This window comes from Gambusia affinis, linkage group LG22 (assembly GCF_019740435.1).
Source record: "Gambusia affinis linkage group LG22, SWU_Gaff_1.0, whole genome shotgun sequence".
Taxonomy (NCBI): Eukaryota; Metazoa; Chordata; class Actinopteri; order Cyprinodontiformes; family Poeciliidae; genus Gambusia; species Gambusia affinis.
In genome coordinates this window covers 21,006,326-21,030,897 of record NC_057889.1, presented here as the reverse complement: position 1 = coordinate 21,030,897, position 24,572 = coordinate 21,006,326, and the positions used below count along the sequence as shown (strand labels likewise).

The 24,572-nt window shown below is 37.4% G+C and overlaps 2 protein-coding genes across 4 annotated transcripts in view; one reads left to right on the top strand and one right to left on the bottom strand.

Moving 5' to 3' along the window:
- The window catches only part of enah (ENAH actin regulator), a 119,951-nt gene extending 102,946 nt beyond the window's left edge, over nt 1-17,005 (bottom strand). Inside the window, exon 1 of one of the 3 annotated variants that reach the window (XM_044105617.1) lies at nt 16,406-17,005. In XM_044105617.1, coding sequence (XP_043961552.1) covers nt 16,406-16,410 — 5 coding nt within the window. In that variant the 5' untranslated portion in view covers nt 16,411-17,005. The remainder of the gene's footprint in view (nt 1-16,405) is intronic. The other 2 variants (XM_044105620.1, XM_044105621.1) reach the window with 2 other exon arrangements.
- Nucleotides 17,006-20,893: 3,888 nt separating this feature from the next.
- Nucleotides 20,894-24,307, top strand: srp9 (signal recognition particle 9). Its single transcript, XM_044105614.1, has 3 exons — nt 20,894-21,097; nt 21,235-21,303; nt 23,368-24,307. Exons 1-3 carry the CDS (start codon nt 21,026-21,028, stop codon nt 23,485-23,487), a joined length of 261 nt encoding a protein of 86 aa, XP_043961549.1. The 5' UTR covers nt 20,894-21,025; the 3' UTR covers nt 23,488-24,307.
- Nucleotides 24,308-24,572: the final 265 nt, after the last annotated feature.

Below are 24,572 nucleotides of genomic sequence, written 5' to 3'. Positions count from 1 at the left end.
AGCTCAATAATTTGCATTTGCATGATCTGTCATTTCTCTTTTCTCTCTTCCTATCAAAAACTGGATGATAAAAGTTTTCAGTCTGGTGCTTTAGTCTCAGCCAGCCCTTTTTTGAAGGACAATTTTGACTATAAAGACTTTATGATTTATTTTATTTGTTGTTTCTGTTTTATTTATTTTGCATATTTAAATGTCTTCCAGTTCCAGTGTTAAATATTCGTTAAAATTTAAAGTTTATTGAGCTTTGATAATGTGTTCTTGCATTTTTATGCCATCAGTTAAATATCACTTGAAAATCATCTCAGAACAAAAATATTAATAACTTCCGGACAATTCATTGTCCAGCAAAATTTGTTATTGTGACAGGCCATGCATGTGCAAAGTCCAGACAAATGACAGTGGATCAATTATTATAGTTACTAATATGCAGACTTTTCATTAGGAGTTGCCTTTCACAATAAATCTTTGTTGTATAATGCAAGCTCACCCTCTCAAAGACTAATAAACTTTCATTTTGTACAAACCACTCCACAGTAGAACTGAAAGACATTTTAAATTCAAAATATAAAACAAGCTAAAAAAAAAAAAAAAGCATTAAAATGAAATAAAAACCACAAACTAAAACCGTGCAATTAATTGATTTCTTACACAAGCTTACACAGGAGCCTAAAGTTATTATAGAACATGAAGCCGCCGTCACATCCCAGTCTGTCCTTTGCAGCTTGTCGAGCACAGCCCACTGACCACTGGGAGTTCATGTGTCGGCTGATTGTTTCCGCCGCTGTGCAGGCATTGTCCTGGGGAATAAAGACTGGAGGTTTGTCTGAGGGTACTTCTTTATCAAGACAAAATGAGGCCCGACTGCAATTTGGACGACCTGCTACAGAACTCCTTTATCCTCCTGCCTTATCGTCTCTGCCCGTCTTTCTGGAACTGTGACTCTTATTTCTTCTGTCAGCTCATTCAATATGTAACCAAGCCACAATAGATCCTATAAAGGGTGTCAATTAGTCAGGTTACCAAGGCAACCAATGTGAGAAAGAAGGCATGTGGAGGTTTCAATTGGTGCAAACCCAGTGATGGGAATATGGTAGAAAACCAAAACTACAGGGTCACCCAAGGTTAACCCTAAATGACTGGATGGTAGCACCTTTCTGATCATAGTTCTGCTATAAACACAACACAGAGAACATTGTCCCCTCATGTTAAAGAAGTCGATTCCCAGAGATCACAGGCAGTGTCTGCCTACAGAACATGCAACTGGGATAGCAGAACCAAAAGGGGCATGTCTTAAAACTCACAGCATTCACCTGAGCTGCTTCTCCTAGTGCAGGCATTCTAAGGCAGTCCAAGGTGGGTGGAAGGTTGAGTGGGAGTTGGGGGAGGTTGGTCATGTGGTATTTTTTTGGTCATGTGATAGTGATCCAACACAGGATTGACAGAAGTTGGGAACTCAGTGGTGTGGTCATTTTTTAGACCTGTGGGTCTAATTTTTGTATATAATATTGGTTATATTTAACAGAATAGCATACATTTGAATAATGAATATTAATATTGCTCCAAATTTTCATATCTGTGCATCCTTAATATTTGATGACATTTGTTTAATATAAGAACATTTAGAAGGGTAGAGTGGTAAAGTCATTTAGAAGCTAAAAAACAAAGTTATTTTAGAGTTAAAACAGGTTCCAAAAGCCAGACGACCCTTTAAGAAAATGTTGACATTGAAATACTGGAGGAAAAAACTCAGGAATCCAGATAGAAGACTCAATAACTGGGATCTTTGCCAAACACTCAAAGCAAAAAGAAAATGTTTTAATTAAATGGTAGTTAAAGTAACATATTCCTATTCTTAAATACAATGGGACTGAATGTTTTTCTAATATCATATAGTCCTGTTTGCTACTAATCCCAGAAGTGGTTCAGGGTTGTCATACACTTTAACCACCTCTGGCACCCTCTGTCTCTGCTGGGACCTTTTACTTAATCACAAGTCTTGAAGATCACGGCCCATGTACGGAACAAAGGGAAAGTCTGAATAGAGGTGCATGTCATATTTTTACCATTTTAATCATGTTTTGCTGAATTCGCAATTGGTCCATCATTGATGAGTTTAAAGACCCAACAAGAAGGAAACTCAGAGGAATGCATTACTGAAAGGTCACATAGGGGTGAGAAAACAGGCAGGTTCTGGCAGACCCCCCAGCATGCATTTAAAACTGTTCAGGAGGGGCGTGTTTGAGGTCATGCAGACTAAAGGTGAAACTCATGAAGGCTTCTCTGTTCTCATGTGTTTAGTACATAATGAGTTATGTGGGTCGCTGCCTTTGGGATTGTTTATAAGAAAATGGTTCAGTTTTAGTGGAGAAACGATCAAGAAACAATTCAAATGACTCCTTCACTGTAAATAGAAATAAATCCCTGAAAAACTGACTTGAATTCATGTAGGGAATAATTTGTCCATTTATTGCAGGAGCCCCCAAAGTCGGAGGGCCGGCATCCTGCATGTTTTAGTTCTCTCCCTGGTGGCACCAACAACCTTTTCAGCATGTCAATGTTCTTCTTAGGCCTTCTAACAAGCCATCATTTGATCCAGGTGCTTTAAACCAGGGAGAGAACTAAAACATGCACGAGGCTGGCCCTCAAGGCCCCCCGACTTTGGGGACCCTTGATTTATAGGAAGCTGAATGAAACTCAGCAGAGCAGATGTGGCTTAGACTTATTTTATTATATATATATATATATATATATATATATATATATATATATATATATATATATATATATATATATATATATATATATATATATATATATATATATATATATATATATGATTTCAACAGAAAGCATGACCATAACAATTAAGAAACATCACATCATTGAACAGTTTTGGAAAATTATTTAAACAATGGCTTTTATACAATCCAAACTGCGTGCATATTTTAAACTGACACCTCTGAATTAAATGTTTTATTTTGGTTTTTAAAATCAGTGTGACATGCTTTTTATAATTGTTCATTTGTACTATTAACCATTTCTTGTGATTTGTTGTGTCATGTGTGTTTGTCCATTTGTGTGTCAATTACTTAAATAAATAAATAAATAAATAAATACCCTCAGCCCAGCTGGTTAAATTAGCATTGGTATATTTGCATCAGTGCCTTAATCTACACATGTTGATTAATATACACTATAAATTCAAGAAGAATCCCATAGATTTTGTAGCCATCACTATATTTCACTCTGGGGTTGCTGTATTCAGAGTGATAATGCAATGTTAGTTTAAGTTTTTGAAATTTGGTCCCCTATTCAGTCTAACATGTTTAGAGCTCAGGGTACTGTTTTATTAATTATCTAACTTCTGAGAATAATTTGATTCCTGTAAATAAAATGCAGTCAACAGAGAAAAGGCAGCTAAATGCAAACATATCATGCATTTTAATATGCATACAGCAAAATATATTGAAGCTTGAGTTATAATGTGATAAAAAGTGGAAGGCTCAAGTGGTATAAATACATTTCCAAACCACTGGACATTTTATCCCTGCTGGCTAGGATTAAAAAAAAAAAAAGAAAGAAAGATATAAAACCCAACCTGAATCAAGCCGCTGGAATTACTACAGTTCTTTGCAGCGAGCAGCAGCAGAGCTCTAAGCTCTCACTCATGCATCGTTCTGGGATAATGATGCCCCAGGAGGAAGTTGAACCAAAAGTGTCTATGTCTTCACGACGACACAAATTCTGGCTCATCAGAAAAATGCAACTGCTTCAGCAATGCAACTTATCATATAAACAGACTAGCATGTGTGTGTGTGTGTGTGTGTGTGCGTGTGTGCCATGCATCAGTTCGGTGACCTGACAGGATTTTCAGACAGGCAGTAGCCACAAAGGAGCAACCATAATTTCAATTTTCCACTCATATTTAAGAGCTTCCGTGTTCATAGAGTGAATAATATACAGAACAGAAGTATGTTTTATCTATTTTCAATCCTAGAGAGAGTCAGTGTTTATGGGGACAGTGAGAAAAGGAGCATTGTTCACTGCTGCAGGATTCCTATTGATTGTTTTTACCAGCCAGATGGCTCAGATGTTTCTACAGCTGTTTCACTCCAGCTGCTGTGCACCAGGTCCATTCCTGAGCCTCTTTAAAGAGCCTGCATGCTCTCTCTAATCAGCCCTGATCCTCACTTTGGTCCTCCACATTGAAGACGGTTTTAAACTCTGTAGAGAAAACGGTTCTGAGTGAGGACATCATCCTCAGATTTACAGGAAATGTCTTAGCTTCGGCAAATAGCTGCAGGATTCAGCCACAAAAAAACTTCATCATATTGACTGTTTAGAGGTCACAAACACCTACAGTATGAAATGTCACATCTAGCCTTTGCAATAATTCACAGCTACTGTTTCTGATTCATCATGACCTGTCAGAGTGCCAACAGCTCATTAAGACACGAGGCAACAAATGCTGCCTTGGAATTGTTCTTCTCTGTGTTGAGACTGTGAAATAGAAATCCTGTAAAGGTTTGTTTTCCTCCAGCAGGTCCTCCATGACTCTCTGTTGACTTCAGGTGCAGCGAGAAATCATGAGTGGACAGGTATCAGCTCTGTCTGCCCTGAACCGTGATTGGAGGGTCAGAATGTCAAAAACTGATCTGGATCAATAAATGCACCAAACTCAAGTCAGCACTCTTTAGTAAGAATGCTTTTAGCTTTGATTCTAATTACTTAAACCTGTGGTAAAATTAAATGAAGTAGTAACTTAAAGTTTCTTCATGAAGTCTTAATAATTGGTGATGGTTATGAAGCAGTATGGAGCTCCTCTAGTGGTCTGTGCTGCAACAGGTCTGAAGCAGCTTCTGACCAGAGACTAATCCAATTAATCATTTCACCCTTAATCATGATTAATCAATTATTGGAATAATCAACTAATTTAGCAATCGTTTTATTGTTTACTGGAGTATGTAGACTGTAAAAGGGCACAGACAAATTAAAACTGTACAAAAACATATACATTTTGCATTTCAGATAAAAGAAGTTTGTAAATTTGTTATACCCAACACCCTCCAAGTATCATAGTTTTACCTTCACCTGGTTCAAATTCTGGGGGAAAAAAAGGATAAAAATAATTAAGGACCTTTTGTAATCCATTTATTAAGTGGTTAATTACAAAAATACAACAAAAAGATCAGTCATGTTGATTTTAAGCCCAGAAGAAAGTGCTGAGCTTTTCACATATTGATGTATTTTTAGCTGCAGCTGCATCCTTTGCTGCAAATAATCAAGTGTTCACTTCAAGGAATGCTGTTATTGAATTTCAGCCAATCATATTCGCATTTTATTATTTGAAAAAAAAAAATTTAATTGCTTCTTTGCATCTTTTTTTACATTTCTTTAATGTACTCCCAGCTTCACTAATCTCTGTTTTTTTAGGAACATTAAGATTTCCTGCAGCTACAGAGAACCAAACCAAAACAGTTATCTTACTGTTCAGTTCCTCATTTTCCTCTTGACTCAGCAAAAGCAGAGAAAAGACATCTGAAACGCTTCACTGTCCCCGTTTGGTTTTCTCCTCTACCCTCATCTCCGTCACTCCTCAGTGCTTGCTGACCAGCACAGCTGAAATGGCATAAACAAAACCTCAGCAGAGGGAGAGGAGGAGAGCGAGGGGGAGATGGAGGTTTGGCAGGACACGGCACAGAAATGCACATTCATGAGCTGTCGTGGCTGATCAGGGCAGCGTGGCTTCCTGCTGGCAGATCTCACAGCTGAGCGCACTGTGGGCACATAGCTGGTCAGAACACACACACCCATACACACGTAGCTTTGACTGCAACTGTCCCCAATGCTCATGTGTCACCAATACTGTGGTAGGATGGGACGCTCATGTAGAGATCATTACAAACTGAGTACGTGTTTCAGCTTCTCTTTGGGAAACTGTTGGGATACCTGCTAGGAACAAAAACCTACACACAGTGAGAGACACGTAAATCTCTAGAAACTGTGTGTGAGCTTTAAGTTGAGAAGCAAACCTTTCAGTGTAGCGATTCGATTCTGATTTTTAGGGTCACGATTCGATTTAGAAACTGTTTTTCTACTCAAACAGTCTAGAGATTCTGTTTAAATTATGCGAGTGACAAGAGGAAAACAGTGTTAAGAAATACATTTATTTATTCTATGAGGTTCCATACGTTATTGAAATCTATCAGTTTGTATTTAAATAAAAAATAGAGGGACTATCAATTGACGCCACGTTGCGCCAGCAGCCACTGTACTGTACTTGTCTGTTGAAATCAGGCAAGAATATACATTTCTAACTATGTAAACTATTTACACTTAGGCTAATTAATTAATTCACAACTCACCACCAGCACACACTACCTCTCCTCACCCGGCAGAACTCCCAAACGTGGCTTTGGGGTGTCTGCAGTTGTCAGAGGTTTTATTTTTAGAACAGCATCTCTGTACCTCACACTACCTCTGGTTCATCCTGCTGCACTTTTGATTTCTGATGGATAGTTTATCACCTGCCTGAACGGCTGCAGGTACTTATCCATTTGTGACCGAAATATAAAGAAATTATTTCATTTTATTTGTCCTTTGCATGCTGAATATGAATGTTTTTTGTTTTTTATGAAAACTTACATTTGAGGAAAACCCTGTTCCAGTGCCCTTGCTCCACATGGACATGTTTGTCTTATCTGGAGGGTCTTGGCATTTCTCATTGACCTTACATTAACAAAGTGCTTTATAATTGCTAGTAAGTAATGTCTGGCTGCTGAAGCTTGGGCCATTTATTTTCATCATTTATCTACTCACCTGTATGTAATGTATATGGATTATTAATGGGTCACTAATGTCAATTTGGTAGCATAACTTATTTTATCACTTAATTATAAAGTGATTAAGTTTATAATTAAGTGATAAAATTAATCACTTTAATTTTATCACTTAATTAAAGTGATTAATTTAATTAAGTTGTCAGGACCCTGACAACATGCTAGCTAAAAGAACAAAATAAAGGTGGGCAACCATGACAACCATTGAGACCTATAGAGCCCGGGAGGGCTCTATAGGTTTGAGCATAAAATTCTATAACTTAAGTATGAGGTTAGCTTAGCCTGGCTTATTCTTAAATAAAACAATTATTCAAAATATAATTTGATACAAAATTAAGCAGACTAAATGGATTTTTGAGGATTTTAAATCAATTTAGAATTTGTAGGTCTAGGATAGTGATTCTCTATATGGATTTTTTATGTTCCTGGTTTTCATTTGGTGTTTGGGTCGGAGAAAGAGAGAGAAGGTCCACAGCAGCAAGAACTGAAGAGAAACACAGGGAAGCATTTATGACGGCTTTGCAAATAAACTGTGATTACTTTTTAAGCTAGGTGTTAAAAACTGTTTATTTATTTGTATTATGGCTGAGGAAAGCCTTCAGTCCTTGCATCAGAAACACATTAAAGGGTTAATTGATTCATCTAGACATTACAGTTCAATAAACCACACTGTGATTTAAAGGGCGTATGCTGCAGTAGCACATATGGATAATACCATCACTGCTAGACATAGAAGTTATTGGTCGCTCCTTAAACAACCCTGCATGGTTGACCTGCTTTCCAGCTATAAAAGAACTGGTCACCCTGTAAAATCCAATGTAAAAATGGGGGGATGGGGGGAGGTCCTTGTTAAACTGCTGAGGAATTCTAAAAAAAGCAAATAGTGCTGTTGGTCAGAGCTACCAGCACATAAATGTTTTAAACAGAAACATTTCCAAACCCCGGCAATTTCAGAAATACCACTCTGACATTTAAAATCATTTCAATAAAATACCAGAGACCAGACCAGACCAGAATAACTAGAATATTTTCCAGCTGCTTAGATCAATGCAGCATTGCTCCTCCCCCACTTGTTGTGGCACACTGGGTCCCACCTGGCTGAAACCATCCTGCTGCACTTTCTGCTTAGCTACAAGAAACAAATTAGGTTTTTTTGGGAAATATTTCCAAGTCACAAAACCAAATGAAGGTCATATTGTGAGAATCTTAAATTGTGCCACCGAATCATTTGAGTTTTCAAAGTGGCCAAAAGTCCCATAAACAGCAATACAGAGATGGCAGGGATGTATAAGACCATCATGTAGGAACAGCTCACTCTTGTCACTAGCTGTGGTTTCCCACAATTCCACCTCTCCATGCAAAGCCAGTGATGTCAGTGACAGCAGCCTGCCAAACCCACAGGACACAGACAACGCCTCACAGGTTAAACACACACCTGGTCCGTCAAGCCCACACACTGTGAAAATATTCAACAGTTTGTTTTCACCTGTCACATTGACTGCTGAAGGCCACTATAGTCTGACGGTGTTCAGATTCAGTAAGCTCAGCACACAAATAAAGTGTTTCTTAATAAAAACTAACTGTTACTGGTGTGCTGTGGTGCTGCAAGGGTAAAGCACAACCCATGTATACAACAGTAACAGTTGGACATGGGCACCAGGCACCAGTACCCCACCCTTGACAGCTTGTCTTTATTAAATTAGGTTCCTGACTATAGAAAGTGACAAATAAAACTCAACCCACACTGCTTCCTTCTTCAGCACTCTCATCCGTGTACCAGAAAAAAAAGAAAAATAAGGCACACTCTAAACAATTTTACTTTCTTAAGCATGTGTTCAAGTTAAGAGTGCCAAATATTTATATTTGAAGTTCTTATTTTAAAAATTTGCAAGAAATTTCACAATATGGTAGTTATAACAGATGGTTTCAACAACAATGCAATTTTAGAAAGAATATTAAGCCAGCTGAAATTCAAACTTAATTTTATCTGCTTCATGTGATTTAAAGGCAATTTTTTTAAAAACAGAAGCTCCTTTGGCACCCAAGATGAAAAATCTGCACAAGTCTTAGTGAGTTAGGAGGCTTAAAGGGACAGCACTATATAAGTAGTATTCATTTCAAATATTATTTCAGAGACCACCTTTAGAAGCTCCACTAATAAATCAATCAATCCTTTTATTTACTCAAACCGTAATTTTTATTTCAACTTTTTTTTTTTTGTGAATTGCTGTTAAAACACTTTAAATAAGGATATGTGTAGTAATAATAAAGAAATAGCATGCAGTAGTTACAATTAGGTGTGAGCTTGTGTGTGAAAAGCTACAGCGACATGTCAGAGGAACATTACTCCTAATCTGATGTCAACATCTGGCTGATAAGATTTATTATGCAATAAAGTGACACGGTGGTTCAAAACCTCCACTAATTATTTAGCTGCTAAACAAACTGAAAAGTTACATTTCTTGATGAGGTAGTGGATGTGATTTCTGCGCAACATTTCTGAAGTTCCCCTTCATTAAAATCTGAAATGTTGTCCAACTAATGCTCCTAGTTTATGTTGACATATTGAGTCCATCATGCAATTTGTATTCTGAGCAGTGAACAAGTTCCAGGAGCTGCGACTCCATTCCCTAACGCTGACAAATTGATGCCAGAAAGAGGATAGAGGGTAATAAGCAGGAGAGATGAGATAATGAAACGAGATTATTCGGATAAGTAAACAGTGGGAAGCAATTTGTTATTCAATTTAGAAACAGGGACAAAAAAAACCCCAAAAAAAACAACAGAAGGTCATTATTGGTTTTCCCATTTCTAACTCATCCAGTTAAAAATGCATCAATCTGAAACACGTGATTCTGAATCCAACTGGAACAAAAGTCTCAATAATTTGGTTTAAGGTAAAACATGATATTTCTCTGGTTAAAAATAAATAAGGATTACACTGAATAATATCTGATTTTAAAACATGAACATAAATAGCAGCTCAGACCGAGAAAAAAAAACTATTAGTCAGGAAAGCTTGATTGGTGTATCTTGTTATGAGAGGATCCTTTAGCCAGATGGTTATAACTGCAGATCTTTAACACGTTACTGTGGAATTTTGTCTCTGCTGCCCAGATATTGAGCTGTTAGCAGGTTATCAGACTGAAACTGTCTTCAGTCAGAGGCCTCTTCAGATTCGTTGCAATACTGACTGCTGCCTGAGATCCTTCCAGCCACAGCATCACCATCCACAACTATTCTTTGAAGATACTTGGATGATATGAATTATATCAACATTTCATTTCCCTTTCAGATAAATAAAGTATTTTTGAGCTGAATTTGAAAATAGTATTTTCTTTAAGTAAAATAAGCTTCCTGGTGGAAAGATGGCAACATACATTAGAAGAAATGAGAGAGATGAAGAGGGAAAGAACAATAGTGGAGTCAGCAAAAGAAGACAAATTACAACAAGAGGAGGTTCATAGCTTTAGATTTTAGATGTTCATTCACCAACAGCTGCAATGCCAATCCAGATTAAATCTAACAGATCAATAAACTCTCCGCTATACTCACTGCCTTCTAAGATACAACACAATGCACTGAACATGACATCGTTTTAATCCAAATAATGAAATTGAATCAGCTCTGCAGGACCAACAGTCCTGAGATGGAACAGGAAACTTGGATCAGGCCCTCAGCACTTAGCTGAGAAAATTAATATGAAAAAATTTACTGTTTTAAAGACACTTAAGGGAAGTCCATAAAAATGGATCTGGCATTCAGTGGTACATCATTTTTCCAGCATGGGGGAACAGTTTCCCAGATCTGTTCCTCTGAGAAAATCTTTCAGCCATCCTGCATGAAAATTAGTTTTAATTAGTAGCAAATATAAGTTTAACACAAGACAAGTGTGCTGCTAAAGACTAAAATATGCAATTACCATAGTAGGAATGAACATTGCTATGACTACTAATTATGATCAAATTAAATATATGCATATATTAACAGGGAAGCATTATGCATTTTCCAGGCATGTTGTTCCATTTTATATATATTCACATAACTGTGATCTTCTTTTAAAAATGCTGTAAAAATCAAACCATAAAAGAAAATTGACTTTGCTTCATAAGTGTATCTGATGCTATGGCCTCTGTTTCTTTAAGAACCTCTTACTCTTTCAAACCCTCTTCCCTCTTTAAAAAGTGTAAATAAATGCAATTAGCATGCAGAGTAGAGCTGCCCTGTCTCTGAGGTCATGACTACATGCAGCGATAAAAGTATGAAATAAAAACTGCTGCATATTTTAAAATACTTTTTAATCATCAATTTTATTATGCCTCAAATAAAATTCAACAATACAGCATGAAAACATTTAAAGTCCATTTCACCCATCCCATATTTACAGGACCCTGATATTGTCATGACAACCGTCATGTGATTTATAGTGCTGATTTTTCTGCTAACTATAGAAAAGGCTAAACATTCTTTATAAATTCTGTTCAACATTAAAAAAATTTCTTACAAGAACAAAGATATGAGCTACTGAAGAGAGTTAATGTCCAGACTAGTATTACAGTAGCTTTCATTTCATGTTAAAAGAGTGTTGACAGATTTCTGTTCAGTAAGAAGAAACAACAATGACTGCAGTGTTTATCTTCTCAGTATAACTAAATTAGGCCAAATGTGAAATTAGCCTCAGGCTGACCCTTTTAACATATCATTAATCAGATATTATGCTCTGATTGGCTGCTGTCCAGCTTTGGCTAACAAGGTGGATAAGAAGAGGTGGTGGTGGAAGGTGGGGGTCCAGTCCACATTGAGTGCTGAATAAAATGTTGCAGGCAGCATGCGGCTTGGCCTCAACTCCCATCACTCATCTGTGGCATGAAGCTGAAAGGACTGAGAGGTGCGAGGCCTTTCAGCAATTGTCAAGATGTGTTACCTTGACACAGAACAGGCCAGTCGCTCTGACAGTGCTGCTTATCTAACTGCCAAAGATAAGCTGGCATCAGTGCTGCGTGTGCCCTGATACAATGCAGGGGAGCAGATTGACAAAGTTTAGATCCTCATGGCGTAGGAATCCACTTTGCCTGGTACCTCTGACCTCCTCAGACAAAGGTCTCAGCCATGTTTAGCCCAGTAGCCCCAACTATTGGAAACCGTGTTGCTCACTTACACCACAGCAGGGTTTTCAATACCAACAACTTTGAGTGGAAGCTTAACTTTAATTAAAAGCAAAAGAAATTATTAACTAGCTTTTGACTAAAATTTAGCTAATAGCTAAACAAATAGTGTTAGCTTATGTCGTCAGGGAGGTTTACACCTTTACTGTTGGCTGCTGAACACTGAAATGTTTAGGGAATAATGGAGACAAACATTAATGAAAGGTGGCCCCCAGTTGGGGAGCGGGGGGATAAAGACTTAAACTTATGTCTTTGTCACAGCAATTATAGCCTCACAACCAAATATATGCTCTAGAAAAACATATATGTAATATGTTTACCCTGTCATATAAAAAAGTGTGATTTGTATCACTAATTGCACACAGTCACTGCAACTAATCATAGTTTCAAATTTACTGAACAAAGAGGAAAAAAATAGTAAGACTAATAATCCCAACAATGCAGACACATTTAAAGGGTTTCTAAATAAAATTAATTGGAACTTATCATGACTACAATAGATCTAAACTCCAGTCATGATAAGATGTGTTGTGGTGGCGCGGGGGTTAAGCACGGCCCACATAGGGAGGCCCTGGTCCTCAACACGGGTTCGATTCCTGGCCTGGCCACCTTTGCCACATGTCTTCCCACTTCTCTTATTACCCACTTTCCTGTCAATTAACTATCAAATAAAGGCCACTAGAGCCAATAAAACCTGAAAAAAATAAATAAATAAATAAATAAATAAAAGAATTTTATCACAATAAATGAACAATATAAGAAATGCCAATTCCCACAGCGGTACCACTGGAGATGCATCATGCAAAATGTCAACCAGTTACCACCATCTATGCTCAATCACTTTGTTGTGCTGTTTACCTTTGACTTACAAACATAGCAGACTATGTCAATTTAAAGAAAGAACAGTTGTGAAGTTCTCCAGTAATACAGAAGTGAGTCAAGTGCAAATAACTTTAGCATACTCCCTTTTTAGCCTGGAAAGGCAGCCATCAGGCTTTCCTTAACTACAGACTCTCGGTTTTCTCTGACGTCTGAGCAGGCAGGTCCCAATTTCTTTTCCAAGGACCACAACAAATAAAATATAGCTGAGAGTTCTTTGACAGGTTCAATGTATTGATTAAAAATAGCATGAGTTCTGAGTTTTGATACATTTTACAAATGTGATTTTTTTTCAAGTTATGGTTGATTTTATTTGTGACTTTGTACAAAAAACAAAAAACATTTTAACAGTACCATTTGGAGACTACCGGCCCCAGTCTCCACTGAAGGTCAAGAACAGAAGTCTGTCATTTAAAATGCTTTATAGCTCAAATTAAAACTGACAGTAAATAAGAACTATGCATAATCTAAAACTGCAAAGATTGAAAACATATAAAAACACAGAGTACTCTGAGAGCACCTTCTCCATAATCACCAACCTGGATGGGCCAAGAAAAATCAAAAGTTGCTACCTGCTTCCTGGCTATTGTCTGGGTTCAATTTCCAACTACATAAGCCGTTCTTAACCTGACAGATGAAGTGTGACTGGAGAAGATTCATGTTGTTACACCGATTCCTGGAAACAGTTTCTAACATGGAAATACACATTAGGCGAGTTGAATAACTAAGAGAAGAAAGGTTTTTAAAGTTAGTTACATTTAGTGAAGTTTAAAGATCATAAGAAGAGTGAGATTTCTGTGGTAACCAGTCTTTACTGGTCACACACCAGTAAGAGTGACTGAAGGTTCCCCAATAGAGTTAATGTGATGAAGCAGAGGTGAGAGAAACATCAGATGCCCAGTAGGCTAACTGGGGGCAGTACTTATGGGTTCAACCATTTGGTACACACACGCACGCATGCACGCACACACAAGCAAGTGTCCCCATGAGTCAGTTCAGAGCAGCTGGTTCTGCCACTCGCTCACACACCTGTTACTCACTGCAGACACACACATTCATCCCATCTGGACACACATCTCTTCATTTCAAATACAGCAGGAACAACCAGTTGTCCCAACAGTGAATCCTCACCACCACTGTCACTGCGCTGCTTTTGAGGGAAGATGTGATCCGAGATGCAAAACAGGCCAAAAGTAGCAAATGAAAGACTTACTGTAAACTATGAGGGAGAAAAGAAATGAAAAAAAAAAGTTAGTGGTTTCAGTGCAGGACATGGACACAACATCCAGCTCTAAAGAGAAAAAAAAAGCTGTAGCGATTGTTTACCACAGTTTGGCCTACCAACAGATCCCAACATCTGGATTCAATTAAAGGCTTTTGTAAAGGGGGCCAGCCACAGCCACACTGCATGTCTCACTTCTTAGCACACACACACTGCACAATGGACAAAACACGAAACATAAACCAAAGGCCGCACACTTCTATTGAAACCATTTTGCCCTCGAAGCTTTGTCAGGGTAACATTACCACAGTTACAAGCAAATATCTGGCAAAAAAAAAAAAAAACTCCTCCGCTCCAACAGCCAAGTCAACAACACCAAGGAAAACCAAGGCTACGTTCCTGGGGGGAGGCAGCTTCACGCAAATGAACAAAATCCAGCTTACAATCGTCCTCACTCTGACAGCTTCATGTACGATTCTGCAGCTTCACACAGACCATCTCACTGTAGCATACAGTATGAGTGTCTTTAGCTCACAGGAAAAGAACGACATTTGAGAATGATAAAGCTGTATATAAAATGAACTTATGGGGGAATACTCAAAAATGAGAGAAAATAAGGATTCCAGAAACATACACTAAGGGCAATGAAATGAAATTACAGTTTTATTTTAAGTGGAACTGTTCTGCTTTAAAAAATATTCTCCTCTGGCTCATGAAGGGATCACAGGCCTTTCCAAAGCTCCATTAAATGCCGTTTTACTATGGAGCTCACAAGGTTTTGGTATTTTTCTATTATTCAAATTGTTTAGTAGTTTTACACCTGAAACATTGTATCTGGTTTAAACTTCACTCATAAATGGACCCAATCTCAGCCCTTACAAAATACAGTGACCAAACTTATTTAAAAAAAAAAAAAAAAACTACATTCAATCCCTCAGACCACAGGTGGGGTTCCTCAAGGCTTTGTTCTCAGCACTCTTATTTGATATAAACCTACCAGACATTGTAACAAGTGTGCGGAAGACACATTTCTGAGTCACAACATAACTATGCATCTACAATTTGAACAACCCCGAATTTTACTGAGCTTATTATGGAAAATTAGCACTCAGGACTCAATATAGTAAAAAAAAAAAATAATAACTACAAAACATGCAAGGCCTTTCACTTATTCAGCAAGCTACCATATATATTGTATAAATCAGTGATACCTTTTCAACTGGACACTAGTTGATGTTTTTCCCTCTGGATAGAATAATTCACCAGCAACAAATCTTAAAAATATTAACTGCAGCTTTTGTTTGTAAAGTTACGAATCATTCTCAGATTTGTTTTCAATTTAACTTTTTTATCATACACTTAAACAACCCTTCTGATGCACAATTGCAATTTAATATGCTCTGTCCCTATAATTTTATGTAATTTCATGCTGCACTCATAAAAACCAAGATGCCTGTGATTTAGCAAAAAAAAAAAGTCCGTAAGAAAGCTCTCGTCCTTCATTAGAGTTGGTCCCTTCTATTGTCTTGTCTAGTTTTGTAGGCGTTGGAAGCATACTAATAAAGCCTACCAGATGCTTCCATTTTAAAAGACTGTTAATTTAAGTAATTGGAATATATGTCTTCACTTCATTAATATTCAGATCTTGTTCCCCTGTACGACTTCATGTCCACCAGCATCGAACCTGACAGAAACTTTGTTACCGAGCTGTGAGAACACCTTGAACATAAATGGCGTTTATGTTCAGGGTAACAATTAGAATGTGTTAAAGGGCTACATAAGGCATGACGTCAAATAAGATTCCTTATAAAGGTGCTTAGAAATGTGCGCGAGTCGTTTCTTTGCTGACAGAAGTCAGCTTTTGCCCGACCGTGTGTGTATATGTGTAAATGAGAGATCATTATAAGGTGGCATCAAATGACCGTCGGCCCATCAAAGATAATCCCTCTTTATGCAGAAGCAGAGAGCGCGCGCCATTCCAAACCTTTGCACGTTCACAAATGCAGCACAAACTGACTCACGTTGAGCAGCGAGCCAGTCGGTGGAGCAAAACTGCCGACACTCAGCCTGCAATAAAGCTGACGGAGCACGCTGTTTGTTCGCTACCAGCAGCTGTGGACAGCTGGTGTCCATTACAATTCACCACAAAATATTAAGCTAATGCTATATGTCAGCTGGAGTTTTTCCTCGCGCTTCTCTCTAAGCTGCTCCGCGAGGAATCTCATACTCTGACTTCTATTGCCTAAAGACTTCCATCCCCTTCATGTTTATTTCACCAAGAAAACAAAACTTTTTCTTACCTCATGGTGAAGGTGTTGTCAGGTCAGAATTTTCAGAGTCCTGTGGCTGGACGACGGGAGGAGTTCTTTCGTAGTTAAAAAAAATTAATTAACAAAACTTCGCCGCTACACTCGGTTCAAAGGAGACCAAATGAATGGGACTCCGAAGGCGTGAGAGGAGGGCTCACAGTTTAGAGGCTTGTCCAGTAAAAGTATATATAAAAAATGAACATATAAAAAACAAAATTAGAATAAAAAACAAGAACAGTCTATTCCTACATGTTCTAGACTCCGTTGCTGGTGTTGAGTCAGATGGAAGTAAGTCAGAATCTCCAGCGTCTCCACGGCTTTTTGACGCACTTCAGTCGGAGTGATGTGGCGTTGTGCTGCTCGGTTATCTGACTGATGCCGCTGCCTACTGGCTGCAACACGTGATGCGTTCAAGAGCCAACTTTCAGCCGCTACACACAAACAGTTCGTGGATGATAAAAGCTAAATTTGTTATATCAGTCTTGTCTTGCTCGAATTGCTGAAATGTTATGATTTAATTCGCTATATTTAGATGCAAAACTAAATCCTGAATTTCTGTTTGCGCAAAACTGGAGGGATAAACAAATTCTGTGGAAACACAACATACGACTTCAACTTAACACGTGCCCGTAATGTTTGGGGAACATGTAAAATATGGAAGTTTATCTAGTTGCCCGAATCTGATGCGCGCTGTCTAAATTATGTCATTTCGTATGGGAATTGAATGCACCACTTGACGCCGCTTGCTGGACGTAGCACGTAGATTGGCTCTGACAACCGTGTCAAATATCTGAGAGACGGGTCTAAATTTAATAACCACCACTGAATCCAGTTAAACAGGTTGTATGTGTTCATTTTCCAATGCATAACTGTAGTTTATTGGTTTGTAACGGCAGGGGTTCAGGTGGTGACCCTCATTTTAGCTAATATAAACAATTCATTTCTATTTTCGATTTATTTCAGAGAACATCTAATTACAGTGACGTCAGTGACGTTTCCTTCGTAGGCATCAATGTGTCTTGTCTTCTCATCAAGTTAATTACGACTTTTGCTAATTTGATTATATTTCTGAGCATCTTCGTCCTTTAACCAAACAAAGAACTTAAGACAAACCATTATCTGTCTGATTCCATTAGTAAATTTGAGAAAATTCCCAATAACTCCACCCTAAGCTTAGACGGAGACGCTGTCACACATCCAAGAGATTCCATTCTGTCACAGGTGAACACAAAATGCTGAATGACCAATAATGCACCATGCAAAATAATTCCCACCCTTATACCATTTCATATTTTTTATTCAGCAGCAAACTTGTTAGAAGCTGAAAAAGACTTGCAAAGATTTACCTCCCAGCAAGACAACCATCCTAACTGAACAGCCAGAGCTAAAGTAGAATTGTTTAATCCTTAGATCAAAGCTAGCAATGAATTTGTGCCAGAAGGTTGATGATCACACACATTTCCAATACAGTCCAACTGAACATGAGCTATTAAATAAGAATGGGCAGAAAGACTTTATATGCGCAAAGCTCATAGAAATGTATTCTAAAATACTGTGATTGGAACAGAAGTTGTTTTTAGAAAGCAATGACTCCCTAGACTTGAATAAAAATGCATACCATCCCTTTCGACATTTTGTGGCACAATTTGAACATATTCAAGGTGCATGAATACTTTTTCAAGGCACTTTGTGTGTCTGTGTGCGTGGATGCATGCACATTTGAATTTCCATTTCATCACCTTTGTGATGAGTCCTTGAATGTTCTTATAGACAATGGCTAATACAAACAAAATCTCAATATAAAAAGATTTACATCAAACTATTTGTTTGCTCTAAAGAAAAAATTATAAATAAATGCTTTCACGTTGCTTTCTCAAAACTGGATGGAAATACCATTTCCATTCAGTATGTGGCTTTATACAAGTCACAAACTTTATTGATTACAAAAAACTTCTACATCCAACATAATACAGTCTACAACTGTATTATGTTGTTCACCGATCAACCTTTCACTATAAATTTACAAATGTTTTAATTAAGATGTTTGTTGTTTCTGTAATTTAGCTTATAAAATGCTTAGCACTCTTTGCTTTGTAATAAGATACATAGTGTCATCGCCTAAAAAATGGGATAATCAACACCAAAACTCATTAAGAACACCCAGTTTGCACAGAAGTAGAATGCAGCCTTCTATGTACTTGTGTTATGTTTTCACCTTAAAATGTCTGCTGTGAAAGAGGTCTGAAAAGTATTCAATGTGTAAAAGTCCATCTGCGCATCTACTTAACAGGCAGTGAGTCCTGTCTCCACTGGTCCTTACCCGACATGTCCTTTAAACATGCGACACAATTACAATACTAGTTCTTCAACAAGTAAGTCTGTACTGTAAACCACTTATCCACTCAGGCACCTAAATAGGCTTACTAGAGCTAAAGTGAATTTGTATTGTTTACTGACAGTCTCAATTAAATCTGTCAATATTCAAATTAGAGTAATAGATATCATTTAAAAGAAAAAGAAAGAAGTACAACACTTGGTAAAGTGTATGTCTTTAAATGTTGACATGTTACAATCACAAACCATGATGTATTTCTGAGGGTATTTTATATTATAGACCATCACAAAGCAGAACATAACAGTTAGGAGGAGTTGAAAGAATATGTGGGTTCCTAACCCTTTTAAATACTCATTTTTATTTTGCCACAACAAACAGTGACGAGGAGCATGTGGAAGATGGGGCCAACACTGAACTGTTTGGTCAACATTCGAAGGCTGCAAAATACTTGATTTTGGAACTTAAGAAGGAATTGGGGGGGAGGGGTATCATGGCATTGTAACTTGACAAAACATCGTAAGAGGATCTTGTAACATTTTATTAAATATCTTAATTTGGGGAAAGAGTAATTAGAGTCCATAAAGATATTAGCACAGAAGTCTGGTTTTCAAGGGTAGTAAAGCATATTTTGTGCAGAATTGAAACTCATTTGATCTTTACATTCATAGTGAAACCCTAAAAATTTCCTACCTGGGCTACAAAAATACAGCAGGCATTCTGGTTCATGTCGCTGTGTTTTTCCCTGGATTTCCTGTTTATAGGTCTGTGTGGGTGGTTGAACTAGCTCTAATTTACATGAGTGAATTCCAAAAGCTAAGATTGATGTAAGCTAGGGGTGAGCTTTAAAAGACTAAGATGAAGAGGTGCCAGGACACCCAGGACAACACCATCCTCTCCATCCAAAGCTATGAACCAGAAGGCTAGATGCCAGTGAAGCTGAGAGAAACCTGGGTTTTCTTTTGTTCACCATAGATTTAAAATCTCTAAGTTAGCACCCACTAAGGTATAGAATACAAAATGTTAATTTGAACTCATGTTTCTGGGACAAAGTGAATACATGTAAGTTTAAGACTTTAACAAGAGTATCTCTGAGGTTCTTACACAGTCAAAAAGGTTTTAACTGTGTTTGTGGGTTTTTCTCTTTCACAACAAGAATAAGTTAAGTAAAATAACATAAAAACACATTTTAAACTAACAAGAAACACACATAGGTGTAAACATGTACAAACTTTCACAACAATGTTATTGTATTTTATAGGATAGACTGGATGTATATATCTTTAGCTCTGCATTTTGTCATTTTGCCTTAGAGTCAGGAGATTATGTCATAAGACTTGGAGGACTGAAGTGACTCACTCCACCTCAGCAGGATGCAACTGAGTCAATTTCATTTTACTGAACTCTTTTTTTGTAAGTAGAAGAACCTCATGTTTCTTGGTTGAATTAGTTATGTATGAAACATCCCTAACTTCGTCTGCCATCTAGTGGACAAGCTACGACTAGCACATTTTGGTTCGGTGTTAAAATCAAACATGAATACATCTATGGATAAAATGAACATTTGAAAAACATTTTTAATGTTTAGGAACCTACCCTAAAAAATGAAATCATATGTCATTGTACAACAGTAAGTCGCAGAATGATTTTGAATATTTTATAAAACTTTTTGTATTTAGTTGAAGTGAAGTTTTGTCAATTTTCTTTTATTGTGAAAAAATCAAGTGAGGGGAGAAATTGTACTGTATTTCTGTTAAAAAATGTAAAAACTAAAATAATTGATTCTAAGTTAGTAAATAATGTTCTGCATCAACCAGAAAATAGGATAATTGTGTTATGTTTCAATCGCTAGAATATGAGCTAAAGATTAGAAAATATACTAGCTGTGAAGAAATTTTTTCCGGGTTACAGTCTTTTAATTCCTTAAAAATAAAAGCCTGTCTAATGCAGCTTACAAACGCAAGAGGCAAGTTTTCGAAATTCATCCAAATCATTGTGTGAGAATATGATAGTTAAAAATATAAATCTTATAGACTTTTTCTGAAACAGTCTCTGTATTGCTTGAATCATAATTTTGAATGAAATTACCGAGTTACCTATTAAAGGACCTTTATTTTAAAAGGTTGCAACTTGCAAAGTGTGTGCCTTAGTTCCGCTTTACTGTGATTGGCTAGCCTTTCTGCGGCTGCTGACGTGTTGTTCGGAATTTAGCAACTCTAGTCCGGTTGATTCAAACCGAGTATTTCGGTGCTGTTTTGTAGCTTCATCGAGTGAGAACAATGCCTTACTATCAGACTTGGGAGGAGTTCGCTCGGGCAGCAGAAAAGCTGTACCTGGCGGATCCAATGAAGGTAAAAAAACCCATAAAATAAGGGAAATATTTGCTTGAAATAAGTGCTACCAGCTAACACGCTGCTTAGCTGGCGACGTTTTGACGCTGAGTGCTGACTCTCCTGTTTAACTGTGGGATCTGTGGTTGTATGTACAGGTCAGGGTGGTGCTGAAGTACAGACATTGCGATGGTAACCTCTGCATCAAAGTCACAGACAACGCCGTGGTGAGTCACAAACAGAACCCAGAGAACCGGGGATTAACTTTAACACCGCAGTCTGGGGAAACTCGACCTCGTGAAGTTAGCTTCTGATTCGAAACCTTCTTATCTGCTATAAAACAGCTTTCAATTAGCTTGGACTGAGTTGAATGAACATTTTACAAACTGAGCTGTGGAATAATCTATCTGCCTTTAAAAACTGAAATAGTGACCCTTTACTACTTTATTATGTAGCTCATGGGGTTTAAACCTGTGGGTTACTTTCTCAGTGTTAATTTAATCTGGACCACTATTATAATTAACTGAAAACCTTTGACTTGAGTAGAATAAACAGAATTGATTGCTTTCTATTGGTCAGTTTTATTGAGTGACTGACTGTTTTTGGGACAAAAACAAGACAACACTTGATTTTCTCACCCTAATCTCTTACTATGAGATAAAAATCTATCTGCCTTTGGTTTCATCTGTGAGGTAGGAAAAATCACAAACTTTTCAGAATCACAAAGGTAGATTTGTCTGAAACTCACTGGATCACCATGGTAACACAAACTGAACTCAAACCCTCCTCAGGATAATCAGGTAATGACTATAGAAGTTGTATAATCATTAGCCTGTTCCACATCTTGGTCTAGATCAAGTTGAGTTATGGACCGAAACTGTTATGGCATCAGATGTATCAATGCTTGCCTCACATTAGCAAATTTTTAAGTTCTCAATTGATATGAAATATATGTATTATAATTAAGAAAGTACTATGAGTCCAAGTTGAAATTCTAGACTTAAAGGCACAGTGCAACCTTGCAGGTTTCTCTTTGTTTCTGCTTTTTTTGTAACAACTAAATACAATTGTTTCTGAATTGAGCCCTTTTAGTAGGACTTCTACTAAAACCTCTCTTGTTGGAAAGCCAGAATCTAATGGATAGATGAAACATAAAAAAAATAAATAAAAAAAATCAAAATTTTTTGAGTGATTGAAATTGATATTATTTACTAACCTGGTAAAAAAATCAACCCCTAGTTCTACTCTTCACTTTGTACAGAGGGTCTGAACCCTCGACTATTGAGAAACAATTGCTCGGTGGATGCATAGACTCTGCAGAAGTTTAAAATTTTACCCAATTGCTGATATTTGGTTGTGACATAATGCAGTCGTTTGATACTATGAAGTTTGTCCAAAATTGCCTGTGCATTGTGAAGAGAGAAGTACTGAGCAGAACACAAAGGTTTTTAAAGTTAATTCAACGCCTACTGTGTGGCTTCATTCTGCCATTGGTAAACTACAATGACAGTTTACCATTGTAGACTGCCATGGTACAATTCTACAACTACAATTCTACAATGCAATGTAGTCAATACTGGCAACAGATAAACTGAAGTTCTATCAGAGAAATCAAGTTCAATTGGAGAAATTTCAGATGGAGCACTGAAGGGAGATGAGAATCCAGCGGAATCACATTTGAAGTCAACGATAAGGTCATTTAAAATTGACAGTGTAATCTACAAGAGATCCTCTGAACCAGCCAACAGTCTGGTAGTTACATTCTGCAGAAAGACTGACTTTTGATTTTAATTTGACTTTTTTCATCTCACCACCCAAATAAAACCTTTTGTTGTTTCTCTTTTAGGACAAGAAAAAAAAATTAACTATTCATAGTTTCTAAAATAGCTTGCCTTTGGTCTCTTTTAATGTACGCAAGGCCACTCATTCAGGTTGTATTTTAGGTAGTTTTTGTAAATGCTTTAACTAATATCAAGCTGTATTCTACTCCTAATTTTTCCTTGTGTATTTCTTTCATTATTGTGCATATCGTATTCCAATTAGGTTGTCATATCTTTAGTTTGGATTTGTAATTTTCAGTGTTCCGGTGCCATTCTTGGCCAGGTCTCTCTTGGAAAAGAGATTTTCTTTATTTTTATTTTAATGAGACATACCTCATTAACCAAACTTACTTCAGTCATTTAAAATCTAACTAGTGAAGCTTTTTATGCTTCTAGTCTGGTACGTTTTGATCAAATCCTTTAAAAGATTCCTGTCTCTGGCCTCATGTCCCATATGTTCTGTCCTTACAGTGTCTACAGTACAAGACAGACCAGGCTCAGGATGTGAAGAAGATTGAGAAGCTCCATGGAAAACTGATGAGACTCATGGTGTCCAAGGAGACCCACAGCGGCTCCATGGAGACGGACTAACACGCCCTGGATGCACTTTGCTTTTGGAACGCCAGGACTAAGTTCAGAGGACTTGTTTGTTGTTTAGCACACAGAGGCACCAGTGGAGGAGACTGAGAGACATCGGTCACTCAGAGGGGATGTGGAGGGAATAATCTGATTGGCTACACTGATGGAATAATGTCAGAGGAGAGATTAATATTCAGTGTATGTTTTGTTTTTTTTTGTTTTTTTTTTTGAGGATTTTGTTTTCTCCCATCTCAGTACATTAAGTACAATCAGATTTTGTTTTCAGACATTCTAAACACACATCTGATGGTATTAGTGGAAGCAGTGCAGGCTGTTGAGATGGTTAAGGAACTAGAAGACGACGGGAGAAAAAATATCAACTTTAGAGGAGGCTACATTTCTTTTCTGTTTTCAAGGGGGTAGATTTTTGTCTATGCCTCCGATTTCATTTTGAGGCTGTATTTGATTTCATTTTGCACTTTTTCCTATCTACTTGTGCTCATACGAAGCCGTTTCCTCCGCAAGCGAGGAAGAATCCAGTTTTTACAGAGAAATCTCCACATCTCCAAAAGCCAGAGTGATTTCAATAAATGTTTGTTTTCTCTGGTATAACCAACAACCCTGCTGTAGTGTTTCTAATGTTAGCATTGTTGCTTCATGATGCTACTTCTCAGGTGAGAAAAAGGAGCCCCAACCCAGGAGACAGCATGTGGAGTCAACAGTTCTGACTCCGAACTCCATAGTTCGGTCAGTTATTCCACTTTGTGACTACATAAAGCCCAAATAACTGAACCTACAACAGAAAATTACAGAAATAAAAGGATTTAAGGAACCAGCTGAACCTTTTAATCTTTGAAACAGATGAAAACAAATTTCGATTTTTGGAAGAGAACATTGCACGTCAATGTGGTTAATAGTATCATCATAATACATCTGTAGGACTATTTTGACGGTATACCTTGTAGACACGACTCCTTAGATGTTTCAGCATAAAAAGGTAAAGACATGTTTGAATTATAAGCAAACTCAATTATCAGCATGCATGTACATTCAATTTAACAACATTCTTTCACACAATAGTCATTAATGACAGACAC

Excerpts from the sequence above, each read along its gene's own strand:
- srp9 (XM_044105614.1), top strand. The coding sequence starts at position 21,026 with ATGCCTTACTATCAGACTTGGGAGGAGTTCGCTCGGGCAGCAGAAAAG. Across the intron at positions 21,098-21,234 it reads ACCTGGCGGATCCAATGAAG|GTCAGGGTGGTGCTGAAGTA; the intron begins GTAAAAAAACCC and ends TTGTATGTACAG. Across the intron at positions 21,304-23,367 it reads AAGTCACAGACAACGCCGTG|TGTCTACAGTACAAGACAGA; the intron begins GTGAGTCACAAA and ends CTGTCCTTACAG.